Raw genomic sequence first — 12,511 nt, forward strand, 5'->3', positions numbered from 1 at the left:
TCCAGACTGAATTAACTTTATTCTGTAAGGAATTTAGAGACCTTGAGCAAATATTGATATTGCATTAAAAACAAAATTTGTACATCATCCAAACTTTAAAAATCAAGTCAGTATTGATACTAAAAAAATGTACTAAGCAATATTTCATTTGCGAACAAAATACTATCAGTGTTTCTTCACAGCGAGATCCACAAACAGAAAATTCGAAATGATATAACTTTTGGGCCTCAACGAGACCCGGCGAGTTTCGGGGAGCACCATTGAACCAGTGTGACTGCCATGTACTCGTAAGGTAACAAACTAAGGCGGGAACAAGTGTGATGACCAGAATTCTGGTGTGAAGTTGAGTTTCATGATATTGTTATAGGTATTTCTTCTACTTTCTTCCTTCAAGAGAAATAACTGGATATGTGAAGGTATAAAAATTATTTCCCAATTATATTTTACCTTTCCAGGACAAAGACACTTATACTTAACAAACAGAATGCTCACCTGTCAATACGGCTATTAACTATATTAAAAATGTTTGACTGTTCTTTAGATTTAATCACTAGAATTACAGACAGATATGAGCTGCCATGTGGGTGCTGGGAACTGAACCTGGGTCCTCTACAAGAGCACCAAGCGCTCTTAAGGAATGGATCGCTGATGTGGGATTCCCCTCGGTATGCTGAGATTCTGGGCAGCCGGGATGAACAAGCGGCTCCTCACTACAGAGCACTGCTCTAGCCTTAAAAGTATTTAACAACTCTAGTATACTCTGACTTAAAAACCTCTAAATCAAGAATATATACATATATATTTGTTTGTTCTCTTGTTTATAAGACAGGGTCTCACTGTATAGTACTGACTGGCCTGAAACTCATTATGTAAAATAGGTTGGCCTTGAACCCAGGGATCATCCTGCCTCTACCTCCTAAAGGTTGGGATTACCTGTGTGGGTTTAAGTCAAGGATGCTTAAAGAAACTTTCTACCTCTTAATTTAAGAAGTATTTATTAAATACCTGAGAAAGCTTTTTTTCTGATGACAATATGAAGTTTTCATATATCAGGAGTATTGAAAGTAGTTTTAGGTTATCCAATTACACCACTCAGAATCAGACCCCAAAAGTTCTAAAGTACAAATCTTGGGGGGTTTTGTGCACTAAATTTTACCAAGAGAGACTGTAGCCTGAAACTCAAATACCAGTATTTCATGTAATTTGCTTGTTTTCTTTTATTATATTTGTGTGCATATGTGCGCTTGTGCTCATATATGCGCACATAATGCGTGACAAAGAACAACTTATACTTTGTGCTATGTGGATCATAGGGTTGAACTCAGGTGACCAGATTTGGTAGCACAAACCTCACCAACTGAGTCATCCGAGTCACCTCATCTGCCTAAGAACCAGCACTTGCTTTTTCCTTGTGTTAGACCTGGGGCACACTTAAGCAAGTGCACTACCACTGACCTAGATCCCCAGCCTTGTTCTTTTGTTGTTTTGTTGTTTTATGTTTTTGTTTTCCAAGACAGGGTTTCTCTGTGTAGCCTTGGCTGTCCGAATTAGCTCTGTAAACCAGGCTAGCCTAAACTCCCAGAAATTTGCCTGCCTCTGCCTCCTGCAAGGTTTCATTATGTAAGCCCAGGATGGCCTCAAATTTATCATCTTTCTGCCCCCATCTTGGGTTCTAGGATTACAGGCATTCACCACCTGTCATGTTGTAATGGGGAAAAATTCATAACCTACTCAATCAGTCTGAAGGAAAATTAGACTAAAAGCAGTAAGGTATTTATATATAGCACAGTATAGCTGTCTAAAGAAACACTTTGGAGGGAAAGGAATCATATTTTTAGTATAATAAGGCCACAATCACTTTCTCTAAAAGTAGGCAAGGACGAATTAGCACTCAGGCACAGTCAGAGCTGAGAGGGAACCTGAAATAGTAACATTGATGCAGCTGAGGGTGGCAATCTCAAGCACTAGAGAGGTAGACACAAGAGGATCACAAGTTCAAGGCCAGCCTGTGCTACAAAGGGACTCTCTCAAAAGGAGGGAAAATAAAAGAAAGAAATGCAAAAATCTCATCATGTTGCTTATGTTTAATTTTACAAAACCAAAGGCAAACCAACTACTACTCATTTCTGATGAAAAAATTAAAATAAAAACTCTGAACCTATTTTGTGAATGTCTACTGTAACATTCTTTGATCCTGTTTATGAGTTCCAGTCAGTCAAACAGAGGAGGTAAGCTTAAAAGGCAGCAACAAACATGACAAGGACTTCACCTTTCTTAGATGATCACATCACATTTTCAGTGACAGAGGAGAGGTCAGTGGCCCTCAGTGACTGACAGACTTTATTAGTACATTCAATACAACACCCCACTGTTTCCAGACTCTTAAATATTGGTACCAAAGGTTGACATAAAGGAGTATCGCACTCTGAAAAGAGGTCTGATTGGAATGGGGTTTGGACCAGTGTGGGGCAGTACTTACTGACAGGCGACTTCTGTAACAAACAACTAGTTTCTTGTATTTAAAAAATAAGCAAGACAGAACTTTCAGGGTCTTACTTTACAATACATTGTAAATGTCACAGACCAGCACAGGTACAAAGTGGCTCCGAGTGGTTTATAATACTTTGTATCGTCCTTTATTTGTTGGTTGGTACGAATTTTGCTATGAGAGAAAATAAAAGGAAGATTAGAAAAAGCACACATAAAAAAGGTGAATGTTTAAGATTATTTTCTTTTTAACAATTTGTTACATTATCTCATAGCCAAAGTAAAAAGGCTGTTACTGAGTGGAGGCAGAGGGATAGCTCAGTAAAGAATTTGTTCTCTTTGTTCACCCCGCATTCTTTCCCTGATAACTCTGTAGTCTCAAAGCATGAAGTTCTTTTTCTATTACTGTTAGGTGAAATAATCTCAAAACCTTTGTACACTACTATATTATTAATACATTTTAAGAAACAACACATTCAATAGCCCAGACTAACCCTGAATTTACAAAATCCTCTTGGCCAGCCTGCTAAGCACTGGGATTACCAGTATGAGTCACCATACTTGGCTTGAGCCCTTGACTTAAAGCTTGTTTGTATTTTCTCTTGTTTTGTATACCTTCTTTTTAAAAAACTATTTCCCTGGGTTAGAGAGATGGCTCAGCAGTTAAGAGCACTAGCTGCTCTTCCAGAGGATCTAAGTTCAATTTCAGCACCCACACATAGCTCACAACCGACTGCAGCTCCAGTTCCAGGGGATCTAACAGCCTCACACAGGCATTCATTCATGTAGGAAAAACACCAATGCACATAAGATAAAAAAAAAAATTGTTAACAAAAAATATTCCCTGCCTTAAACTGGGCACTGGCATTGAATCACAGCACTCTGGAGGCAGAAGTAGGTGAATCTCTGTGAGTTTGAGGCCAGCCTGGTCTATATAGTGAGTTCCAGGACAGCCAGAGTTACATAGAGAAAACCTGCCTCCAAAAAATTAAAAAATAAAAACTTAAAAATCCCCCCAAAAGATTTCTTTGTATAAATGGAATTTCAGAAAAGCCCCCCAAACGCAGAAGCTGCTGCATGGAGAGTTTATAGCCCATAACTGGTACTTAAGATCAATGATGTATCTGTGGCTCCCTTAGAAAGGTTATCTTTAGTAGGTTTTTCTTTTTCCAAATTTAACTCACTGCAAACTTTAAAATACTGGCCACACCATGGGTTGGTCAGGACACAGAATAACTGGCATTTTCAGATGCTCCAATGAGTAAAAACTGGTAAATCCTTTTGCAAAACAATGTGGTAATAACACCTACTAAATAGAATGACTATATGGTACTTAAAAATAGAAATTCTATTCCAAAGTGTATATTCAATAAAAAGATGCATTAATGTATAGCAAAAAGTCAAAGATGGTTCACAGTTATGTTATTCATAAAAGTCAAAAGCAGAATACTCTCAAGTCCAGTATGTAAGTAAACTGCAATGTATGTAAACAATTAAATAGCATGCAGGTATGAAAAGGCATGCATTATTGCTACCTGCAACAATAGCCTGGCCTCCTCAGTATAATGCTGAGGCATGAAGAGTAGACAGCATGTAGCCCCACTATGCAGAGGTAAAAACACATAAAACTAATGGAAGCCAGAGGCCAGGCTTCTATTCTAGATGGAGCAATGATCTGCATTTCTTCATTTAGATAGTGACTACACTCAAGTGCCTACTCCAAAATTTCATCAAGATATATTTATGCGAGGCTGGAGAGATGGCTCAGAGGTTAAGAGCCCTGGCTGATTTCCCAGAGGTCCTGATTTCAATTCCCAGGAACCATATGGTGGCTCACATACAACCATCTATAATGAGATCTGGTGTCTTCTTCTGGCATGCAGGCATGCAGGCATGCATGCAGATAGAATACTGTATACATAATAACTAAATCTTTTTAAAAAAAAGACTTCTGTGTTGGGACAGGGTCTCAAATCCCACCAGGCTGGCTGTGAAACTCAACTGCTTCCATGTCCCAAACACCGGGATTATAGGTGTTCAGCTGGCAAGACAGGTGTTTATGATTTCTATGCCTGTGTGTATTAAAGTTCGATAAACAGTCACTGAAACAAATAAGGCCCGAGGGTTTCACTTACCAGTCGGATCAGTTCTTCTTTTATGAGCCTGGTGATTTCTGCCTTTGCTTTCTGCACAGCCAGCTCGTTGGCACCTGATGATTGAGTAGAAAATGTATGGTTCATTCTACTGTTCTCCACTGAAAGGAGGTCCAGGAGACCATGCTTCAGGTAATGTTAGGAAGTGTACTACTTGCCAAGATAGTGAACTGGTAACAGCTGGGTTACTTTCTAACTTAAATGCTGACCAAAGTATTTGACCTAACAGAAGTGTGTCAAGCCTGTGCTCACTTGGACAGCACATGCACTAAACTATGAAGATGCAGAGAAGAGAAACACGGCCCCTGAACAAGGATGACACACAAAATCATGAAGTGCTCAGTATTTAAAGAAAAGAAAATGAGTATGTCCTTAAAATTTGTACCTTCTTTAAAGCAATTTTCAAACGTAATCCCCACAATAGGTCTGTCAGCTTTAAATGTATACAACCATATTCCGAACTTCTAAGACCTCAAGTGACACATGGTCACGGATTTCTTAGAGGTGTCCCTATTTTCAGTTCTCTCCTACTATCAACTTCATACTGACTCGTGTTACACCTACACCAACCCTGATCTAACTCAGGTGTCACACAAAAGCAACGGTACGTACTTTCAATCGCCAAGTAAATTTTCCGTTCTCCTTCCTTGGGCTCTTTGCCAGGAGGGAAGTAGGTGCCTCTGATGGTGATGGCGGCTTCCGAGTACTCACTGATTCTCTGCAGGGCTTCCTTAGAGGTGACTTTCCACCTCGCCGTCTAAAAAGAAGGTTTGGAGACTCAAATCACAACACAGAAGTCTGAGTTGAGGGCAGGTGAGATAGATGCTCAGTGGATATGAGTTCCGCTACCCAGGCTAACGACCTGAGTTCAAGCCCTGAACCTGCCTGGTGGAAGGAGAAAACCAACTCCTGCAAGCTGTCCTCTGACTGACACGCCCATCCTAATCCCTGTGCTCCTCCAACTCCCAATACATAATATCACACAATTAATCTAAAATTCTGGGCTGAAAAAGAATAGATTCACTAGGCAGTGGCGGTGCACGCCTTTAACCCCAGCACTGGAAAGCAGAGGCAGGAGGATCTCTGTGAGTTTGAGGCCAGCCTGGGCTACAGAGTTCCAAGATAGCTAGGACTACACAGAGAAACCATGTCTCAAAACAAAAACAAAAAGGAAGGAAGGAAAAAAAAGAAAGAGAACAGATCACAGATTCACTATTACTCTCCCCTATATTGGTAAAAGTCAGGCATTTAATGTTCACTTAGAAACAATCCTGTCTCAGGGGCTGGAGGTCCAGATCAGCACTGAAGTATTGTCTGTGTGTACAAAGTCCTAGGTTCTCCTCTAGTGCAGGAAAAAATAAGAGACAGGACTAGAGGTGTGCACTTGTCAACCCAGCACCTGTGAGGTCAGGCCCTACCTCAAAAAAAAAAAAAAAAAAAAAAAAGAAAAGAAAAGAAAGAAACAAACTAAGAACAACAGAGCCAATAGTTCATGTGTTTTAAGGAAAGGGTTCTGAAAGAAGCATTTCTACTTCACAATATAAAAACCTTTATATTTGTTACTTGCCTGTGGGAAGTCATTAATTTCTAACTCTTCCTCGTATCTCTTGAAAGATTCGCTCTGCCCACCCTCCTGCCTCTCCTCTTCCTGTTTCTCCAAAGGCACGTAATTGAGCTTGGCATTGATCTTTTCAGCAAGCTGTTCTGCAATGGTTTTTGCCGACACTGTGGGAGCCAGAATGGTGCCCCCTCTGAGAATGGCATTGGTGGCTTGCTGCATTACATCCTGCGGTTTAAGAAGACCTCCAGTTAAACCTCAGCTGCAGAAGAGAGAGGGCCAAGGGCCTCACCATAAATGATTCTCCCCAAAGCCACTAATTCCACTTAATAAACAGAAAGTATCTTTCTAAAGCAATCCCTCACACAGTGTGAGTGCATAACTGATACTGTCACTTTCCTCTCATGCTGATGAGAAAACTGAGGGACAGTCACTGTAGATACGGAGCATTAGCTAAGGCGCAGCACGCAGAACATAACACGGCTTTTCTAAAATCGCATACCTTGTGACGAGTGCCATTTCTACTTCGTTACAATGCCTGTGTGGCCATCATCACTGACTGAGCCTTCCCCTACCCACAATGAACCAACCAAAAACGCAATAACTTATCATTCTTTGGGCATGCTATAAAAATTCTGTTTGTTGGGTGGTGTTGGTGCACACCTTTAATCCCAGCACTTGGAAGGCATAGGCAGGTGGATCTCTTTGAGTTCAAAGCCAACCTTATCTACAGAGCAAGTGCCAGGACACACTCCAAAGCTACAGAGAAACCCTGTCTCGAAAAACCAAAGCCAAAGCCAAAAAAAATCAAAACCTTCTGTTTTACTTGGTAGTAAGCAGTGCCCAGCACGATGGCTCACTCCTATAATCTCAGGAGCAGGAAAGGAGAAACTGTCAGCTCTGGGTTGGCTGAGAATACAGACCCGGTGTCTAAAAAACACAACCTCAGCTAGGCATGGTGCCACACACCTTTAGTCCTAGCACTCGGTAGGGTAGGCAGAGACAAGGGGATCTTTGTGAATTGGAGGCCAGCCTGATCTACATAGTGGGTTTCTGGACAGCTAGGGTTACACAGAGAAACCCTGTCTCAAAAAAACAAAAAACAAAAAAACACTCAACATCAGGTCACCAAAGAAAAACAGTTTCCGATTATGGAGCATTCGGGATCAGGATGCGCATCTACTCTCTATGAGCTGTCCACAACTCATGTGCCTTATGGGGTTCTACAAGAGGCACACAGAGATGCTCCTGGAGGGGACCCACACTAAAGTGGGGTCTGAAGCATGTGGGGCACACTGGTCATCCTGGCACATGGGAAGCAGAGATAGAAGGACCAGGAGAGGGTTCCCTTGGCTACACAGAGGGCTCGAGGCCAGCCTAAGCTACAAAAAAACCCTGCTTCTTTAAAAACGAAAGACACTTTCCACTTTGAACCATCACTCTAAAGATTCTCCTGTCACAGCAACAGGAAGAATGACTAAGACTCGGAACAAATTACTTAATACCTGAGACTCGATGCCTAGGTTCTTCTGAGCGTTGATTCTAAGAGCCAGCCTCTTGGCAATCTCTAGCTTCTCAGCGTTGCCTGCGGTGGGGGCAGGCACACTAGATGTGCCAGGTGCAGCCATGTCTTTTACTCTCTTCTTTGAATTAAACATGCTCTCAATCTGTTCATCAATCTAAAACAAGAGAAAACGAAGAATTAGTAAATACTGGGTTAGAAATATTAATTTAGTTGCACCTACACAAAAAGAAATGTTTCCACAAAAGGTTAGAATTAGTTAAATTTACATAAATTCAAATACATGAATCAACAGAAAAAACAAACCAACTCTTCACTATCTTTTCTTTCAAAAATTTATTGTCTGTGATAGAAAAATTAAAAAAAAAAAGACAAAATCAAAAACAAAGAAATCTGCCATACTATAAGACTGCAGTAATCAGACTTCTGATAGGCAAAAAAAGAAAAGAAAAAGAAATCCATCCTCATCTTGTCAGTGAAGAAACACAGGTTCTCAAGTCAGAGCAGCAGAAATGATGCACTGAACTGTTCCAGGGCTCAGGCACTGAGCCCAAATTGTTCTATGATGATAGAAGGTGGAAGGGCTGTCACTCAAAGCCCGCGAGTCTCAGAAGGAATGATGCAGTGCACTCCTAAGCAGGACTCCCACCCCTAACTCCTGAAACGAGGATTTTTCTTTTTCTTTTGAGACAGGCTGTCATGTAGCTCAGTCAGATAAACCCACTGAATAGCTGAGGATCACCCTCAATGCTTTTTTTTTAATTTATTCATTTTATTTGATGTGTGTTTTGCCTGCTTGCATATATATGTACCATGTATATGCTTGGTGTCTGAGGAGGCCAGAAGGGGACTTTGGTTCCCCTGAACTGCAGTTAGAGAGGGTGGTGAGCCACCATGCAGGCACTGGAGGAACTGAACCTGGGTCTTCCAGGAGAGCAACAAGTGCTCTCAACTACGGAGTCCTATCTTTATCCTGACCGTGAACTCCTGAACCTTCTCCTCTCCCTCTTCCAAGGGCTAGGACTGCAGGTTTGCAGCTCCACACTCAGTTCTTGCACTGCTGGAGATCATACCAGGCTCCCAATTGCCAGAAAGCACTCTAATAACTGAGTCCTTCTTTTAAATGAAGAAAAATGGGTCAGCAGAGAGGCATATACTTCTAATCCCAGCACTCTATAGAGACTGGGATAGAAGGATCAACAGTCGGAGGCCAGAGCAGGCTGCATAACAACAACCTGTCAAACAAACAAGAAAGAAAAGGGACAAGGAAGGAAAGGAAGGCTTCCCTATGACGCAAGAGAAACAATGAAGCTTTCAATTCTCCAAGCCAGGAACCCTAGCGTAGTTATCTATACTGCCATTAAAAAAAGGAAAATCAGCTGGGCGGTGGTGGCGCACGCCTTTAATCCCAGGCAGAGGCAGACGGATCTCTGTGAGTTCGAGGTCAGCCTGGTCTACAAGAGCTAGTTCCAGGACAGGAACCAAAAGCTACAGAGAAACCCTGTCTGGAAAATCAAAAAGAAAAAGGAAAATCACCTGCTATTAACTGTGTGTGTGCCTCAATGGACAACACATAGAGTCAGCTCCCTCCTCCCATCTTTACATGGGTTCTGGGGATAGAACTCAAGTACCCAGGCTTATATGGCAAGGGCCTTATCTGAGCCATCTCACCAGCTCCCTTGTCTTGTTTTAAATGTCTTTGAGCACGGCTTGGTGACACACATCAAAATCCTGTCTCAAAAACAGCTGGTGAGAAGGCTCAGGGGTCAAGGCACTTGCCATGTAGGCCTGCTGACCTGAGTGATGCTCCAGAATCTACAAGGGAAGAGAGAACGGGGTCACCTATGCTGTCCTCAGGCCCCAACACACATGCCATAAACACACACACACACAAAATTAACTTTTAGAATAGAATTGAAAAAAGGACAAAACAAAAAAGGACACTTTGACCCAGGAAACCTGCCCTGTCTGTGTCCAGTCCTGAACCAATACTCTCACTGGTTTCAGTGTTCTCAACAGCCTGGTCAGGCTAAACCTACTTACAAGACGATGTCTCAACAGAGGTCATCTGTGGTTATATGAAAAAGTCTGCTGTGCTGCCCAGGCTGACCTTGTACTCTGGGGTCACTGCTCCTGCCACAGTCCTCTGAGCAGCTGGTAAAGTCACAGATTACCACGTCTAGCTTGGAATAATTTACTATGATGTGTAAAAAATGTCCTCCTACGAACAAGCATGCTGGAAACTTCAAGAGGCTCCCTTGACTACTTCTCAACGTTCACAAACTTCTCCACGGCACACACGCAGGGACCTTGATACTTACATCAACTGCAGCGTCCTCATCATCTGAATCTTGCAGGCCAAGAGCAGCTTTCTGTAACTTCTTCCTCTCATTGGCTAACGCCTGTTCTGTTTCATCAAACTTGAATCCCTTGCCAGAGAAACCACTACTCTTTTTAATTATTTTTCCTTCCTTTTAAAGAAAAGTTAACAAAGATAATTTTTAGAGTAAAAACTATTAAATATTTTCAAAGTAGAATATAGCAACTTAACAAAAAATAAGCAAAAGAGAAGATTCTAGTTTCGTTATTTTCCCTTCTAAAAATGTAAGTGAGCCGGGCGGTGGTGGCGCATGCCTTTAATCCCAGCACTCGGGAGGCAGAGGCAGGCGGAACTCTGTGAGTTCGAGACCAGCCTGGTCTACAAGAGCTAGTTCCAGGACAGGCTCCAAAACCACAGAGAAACCCTGTCTCGAAAAAAAAAAAACCAAAAAAATAAAAAAATTTAAAAAAAATAAATAAATAAAAATGCAAGTGGCTGAATGTGCACCCTTAATATGAGCACTCGTGAGGCTCATATACATCTGAGAGTTTGAGGCCGAGTACTTGGTACTATATACCAAGTACTAGGACAGTCAGAGCTACATAGAAATACGGGCGGGGGGGGGGGGGAGCAAAAACAGCAAAAAAAAAAAAAAAAAAAAGCTAAGCTATAAGTGAACACAATTACCAGTCACGTCAATGACTCATATAAGGAAGTTTAAGACTCACTGCTTTCTGTTGATCTTTGAAGTCACTCCAGAGCTTTTCCAGGTCAGGAGGCACTGCTGTCCCTGACAATTCAAGAGCTTTAATTATATCACCAGCATAGCGAGCTTGATCTTCTGTGATGAAAGTGTAAGCATAGCCCTAATGAAAATGAGGAAATAGAATTAAATAAGATGATTTAAAATCAACACAAAAACCCAGCACCTTAGTTGTAAACAAGTAACAAACCTACTGACAAGAAGATGAGGAATACCTCATCCACAGATCCCAAAAAAAAAAAAAAAAAAAAAAAAAAAAGCCGGGCGGTGGTGGCGAACGCCTTTAATCCCAGCACTCAGGAGGCAGAGGCAGGCGGATCTCTGTGAGCTCGAGGCCAGCCTGGTCTACAAAGGGAGTTCCAGGACAAGCTCCAAAGCTACAGAGAAACCCTGTCTCGGAAAAAAAAAAAAAAAGTCTAGAAATAAGCCTAGCCAAAAAGGCAAAGATTTCTACATTGAATACATTAAAACTCTGAAGAAGCGTTCTGTTCGTATGGTGCTTGCCCAGTGTGCACAAACCCTGGGTTCCATCCCACCACACAGGTAGAGGCAGCTACACAATCAATTCTAGGCACACCTAAGGTATGAGACCCTGTCTCCAAAAAGAAGAAATTGAAGACGACAATACAAGAAGGAAAGACCTGTCAGGAAGGATTAATAAAGTGAAATTGCTATATTACTGAGACATGATAAACAGACTCAATATAATTCCCAGACAATTCCAATGACACTTATTATTGACCTAGGAAAAACAATACTAAAATTCACATGGAAACAGAGGATGGCAAGCAGCCAAAGCAATACTAAGAAGAACAATTATTTAGATATCATAATTCTATCTTTAGTTCAATACACATTTTTTTAACACCATAAACTGAGCTTTGTAAACAACCAGCGGATACTGGGGAAGCAGAGGCAGCTGGCTGCAGTTCCCAGTTCAGGTCATTCTCTCTGCCATTCCATGGATGAAATGCATTCTCTCGATTCCAGACTCTGCTGGAGGAGATTGACTTTCAGCCTCTGTCTCACTGCTCTCTTCCCACACTGTCACATAGAGATAGTCCACTCCTAGGCTTGCACACACCAGTTTTTTATTTGGGTTCTGGTAATTGAGTTCAGGTCCACAATGACAAGAGTCATCTCCCAGCTCAACATTGTTAGCAGGGAAAGACAAGTTAAAACTACATTGATACTCCATTTCATCCCAGTCAAAATGGCTAACATTAAGAAAACAAATGACACCAGGCAGTGGTAGCGCATACCTTTAATCCCAGCAGTTGGGAGGCAGAGGAGGTGGATCTCTGTGAGTTCGAGGCCAGCCTAATCTATAGAGTGAGTTCCAGGAAAGGCTCCAAAGCTACAGAAAAAAAAAAAAAAACCAAAAAAAAAAATCCTATCTTGGGGGAGTGGGGGGAGACAACAAATGACAGAAAATATTACACTATTCACAACTGCTAAGCAATAGAACCAGCACAGATGCATCAGCAGGTGAACAGATAATGAAAATGTGGCACAGACACACAGCAGAACTTTACACAGGTATAAAGAAAAATTACATCGGGGCTGAAGAGATGGCTCAGAGGTTAAGAGCACTGACTGCTCTTTCAGAGGTCCTGAGTTCAATTCCCAGCAACCACATGGTGGCTTACAGCCATATATAATGAGATCTGGTGCCCTCTTCTGGCATGCAAGCATACATGGAAGGAAT

The 12,511-nt window shown here is 41.7% G+C and overlaps 1 protein-coding gene and 1 non-coding gene across 3 annotated transcripts in view; one reads left to right on the top strand and one right to left on the bottom strand.

The window, feature by feature from the left end:
* Ddx46 (DEAD-box helicase 46) overlaps positions 1-12,511 on the bottom strand; it is a 44,757-nt gene continuing 32,246 nt past the window's right edge. Inside the window, exons 17-23 of one of the 2 annotated variants that reach the window (XM_041659892.1) lie at positions 10,769-10,906; positions 10,042-10,191; positions 7,704-7,877; positions 6,208-6,426; positions 5,253-5,397; positions 4,623-4,696; positions 1-2,662 (exon numbers count right to left, since the gene is read on the bottom strand). In XM_041659892.1, coding sequence (XP_041515826.1) covers positions 2,615-2,662; positions 4,623-4,696; positions 5,253-5,397; positions 6,208-6,426; positions 7,704-7,877; positions 10,042-10,191; positions 10,769-10,906 — 948 coding nt within the window. In that variant the 3' untranslated portion in view covers positions 1-2,614. Of the gene's footprint in view, positions 2,663-4,622; positions 4,697-5,252; positions 5,398-6,207; positions 6,427-7,700; positions 7,878-10,041; positions 10,192-10,768; positions 10,907-12,511 lie in introns of both variants that reach the window. The other variant, XM_041659891.1, reaches the window with a different exon arrangement.
* Positions 4,885-4,990, top strand: LOC121453730. The gene has a single exon (XR_005975051.1). It is a non-coding gene; the product is annotated as a U6 spliceosomal RNA (small nuclear RNA).

Source organism: Microtus oregoni, unplaced genomic scaffold (assembly GCF_018167655.1).
Source record: "Microtus oregoni isolate MIOR12 unplaced genomic scaffold, Mior012 000011F_ref0000422, whole genome shotgun sequence".
NCBI lineage: Eukaryota > Metazoa > Chordata > Mammalia > Rodentia > Cricetidae > Microtus > Microtus oregoni.